The 2,143-nt window shown below is 48.2% G+C and overlaps 1 protein-coding gene across 2 annotated transcripts; it reads left to right on the top strand.

Annotated features, from left to right (window-relative positions):
- The first annotated feature begins 435 nt into the window (after positions 1-435).
- Positions 436-2,143, top strand: LOC113846826 (zinc finger protein CONSTANS-LIKE 5). Of its 2 annotated transcripts, XM_027475500.1 has the most exons (3): positions 436-1,310; positions 1,415-1,785; positions 1,897-2,143. In XM_027475500.1, exons 1-2 carry the CDS (start codon positions 564-566, stop codon positions 1,781-1,783), a joined length of 1,116 nt encoding a protein of 371 aa, XP_027331301.1. In that variant the 5' UTR covers positions 436-563; the 3' UTR covers positions 1,784-1,785; positions 1,897-2,143. The 2 variants fall into 2 exon arrangements, with proteins under 2 accessions (XP_027331301.1, XP_027331300.1); XM_027475499.1 differs by having other exon boundaries at positions 1,415-2,143.

Genomic DNA, 2,143 nt, shown 5'->3' on the forward strand with positions numbered 1-2,143 from the left:
TTTTTTCCTGGATTCGACACCTCTAAAATAAAACAATTATAACTAATGATTAAAAAATAATAATTGAAAATAATAAAAATTGAAGTTGATAACTATATAATTATAGATATATTTTATCCTTAGAAAACAATCCTCTCCTAAATTTGTATTGGTTTCATTAAATTAAACAAGAGGGGGAGTGAATCATGTTTAAAAAGCAAATATAAGAAAAGGGGGAGTGATTGCATCCAATGTCCGTGAAGGGCCCACGTCGGCACAGACACAACACGATGACAACTACTACTCCCCAATACATATCTATTCTAACATTGTTGGGCTGAGCAAACCATTTATGTGGCCAAGAGGGAACCACGTGTCCTCCAGTGATTCGTCATCACCTAGATTTCCTCTCTATGACCAGTCACTAATATAGATAATAGAAAAACCGCACCCAAAGAAATCAAGCACTTGCCCAACACCAACATTTCAGCTTTCACTCATCCTCTCTTTAGCCGCAGCAGAAGCAGTACCTTACCTTTAGCCGCGTTTTTCAAAACTGGTTCGTTTTTTCCAAATTTACTGTGATGGGAATTGAAAGAGGAGGCCTCAAGGGCTTTAGGACCGGCTGGACCGTACCGCCCAAGCCATGTGATTCTTGCAAGCTGGCTTCCGCGGCTCTCTTCTGCCGCCCCGATTCTGCGTTTCTCTGCATCGCTTGCGACTCCAAGATTCACTGCGCCAATAAGCTCGCTTCGCGCCACGAGCGCGTCTGGATGTGTGAGGTCTGCGAGCAAGCACCCGCAGCTGTCACGTGCAAGGCAGACGCCGCAGCCCTCTGCGTCACGTGCGACTCTGACATCCACTCCGCCAACCCCCTCGCTCGCCGCCACGAGCGCGTCCCCGTCGAGCCCTTCCTCGACTCCGCCGACTCCATCGTCAAAGCCTCCGTCGCCGCCTCCTTCGGCTTCATCGTCCCCTCCGATGACGCCGTCGCTTCCGACGGCTTCGCCCACGACGACGCCGATGCCGCGGCGTGGCTCATTCCCAACCCAGATTTCGGGTCCAAGCTCATGGACGCTCCGGATATCAAGTCCAAGGAGCTTTTCTTCGCGGAAATGGATCCGTTTCTGGATTTTGATTACTCAAACTCCTTCCAGAACAACCACAACCACAACAGCGCCGGAAACGACAGCGTCGTTCCGGTTCAAACCAAACCCGCTCCTGCTCTGGCTCCTCTGATAAATCACCAATCAGAGAGTTGCTTCGACATCGATTTTTGCAGATCGAAGCTATCTTCATTTAACTACCCATCGCAGTCTCTCAGCCAAAGCGTGAGTAGCGTAGCACCACCACTACTAATAACAATTAACTAATTAATTAAACTAGTATTATAAAATTGAATGTCGTGCTGATTATTATAATTAATATCATATAGGTCTCGTCGTCTTCTCTTGATGTTGGAGTGGTGCCAGACGGGAACACGGTGTCAGAGATATCGTACTCTATGGGTCGTAACGGTTCGGATGTATCCGGCGGTAGCAGCGGGCAAGGGGCCACGCAGTTGTGTGGGATGGATCGAGAAGCAAGGGTGCTGAGATACAGAGAGAAGAGGAAGAACAGAAAGTTCGAGAAGACCATTCGATACGCTTCGCGAAAGGCTTACGCAGAAACCCGGCCCAGGATTAAGGGCCGGTTCGCAAAGCGAACCGAAATTGACTCCGATGTGGAGCGTCTCTATAGCCCTGCCGCCGCCGCCGCCGCTCTCATGCTCGACACTCCGTACGGCGTGGTGCCATCGTTTTAGGAGTAAACAACGGGGGAGTGGGAGGGTGCATGAACCTCGCGCGCTCTCTCTCTCTCTCTCCTTCTAGTATTAGAATAATGAGTAGTGATTCTGTGGGAACCGTTGATTATTAGGAAAAAGGGGATGAATCGGTGCGAACGTGATGCTTACCTGTAGCGGCGGAGCACGATGCAGCAGCGTGTTATGGAGCTGAAGATTTGTCTCCGCCAGAAAAAGCCCGTTTACTTTTTTTTTTAAGAAAAGAACTTTAATGGGCTTGATAATTCACCTCGTGTAGAATTAGAATCTGTACTGTAAACTCTCTTTTCACTGCCTGCTGTCTTTTTTTAAGTATAAAAGTGTCTTTTATATTGAATCGGA

Source organism: Abrus precatorius, unplaced genomic scaffold (genome assembly GCF_003935025.1).
Source record: "Abrus precatorius isolate BTA unplaced genomic scaffold, Abrus_2018 Scaffold8, whole genome shotgun sequence".
Lineage (NCBI taxonomy): Eukaryota > Viridiplantae > Streptophyta > Magnoliopsida > Fabales > Fabaceae > Abrus > Abrus precatorius.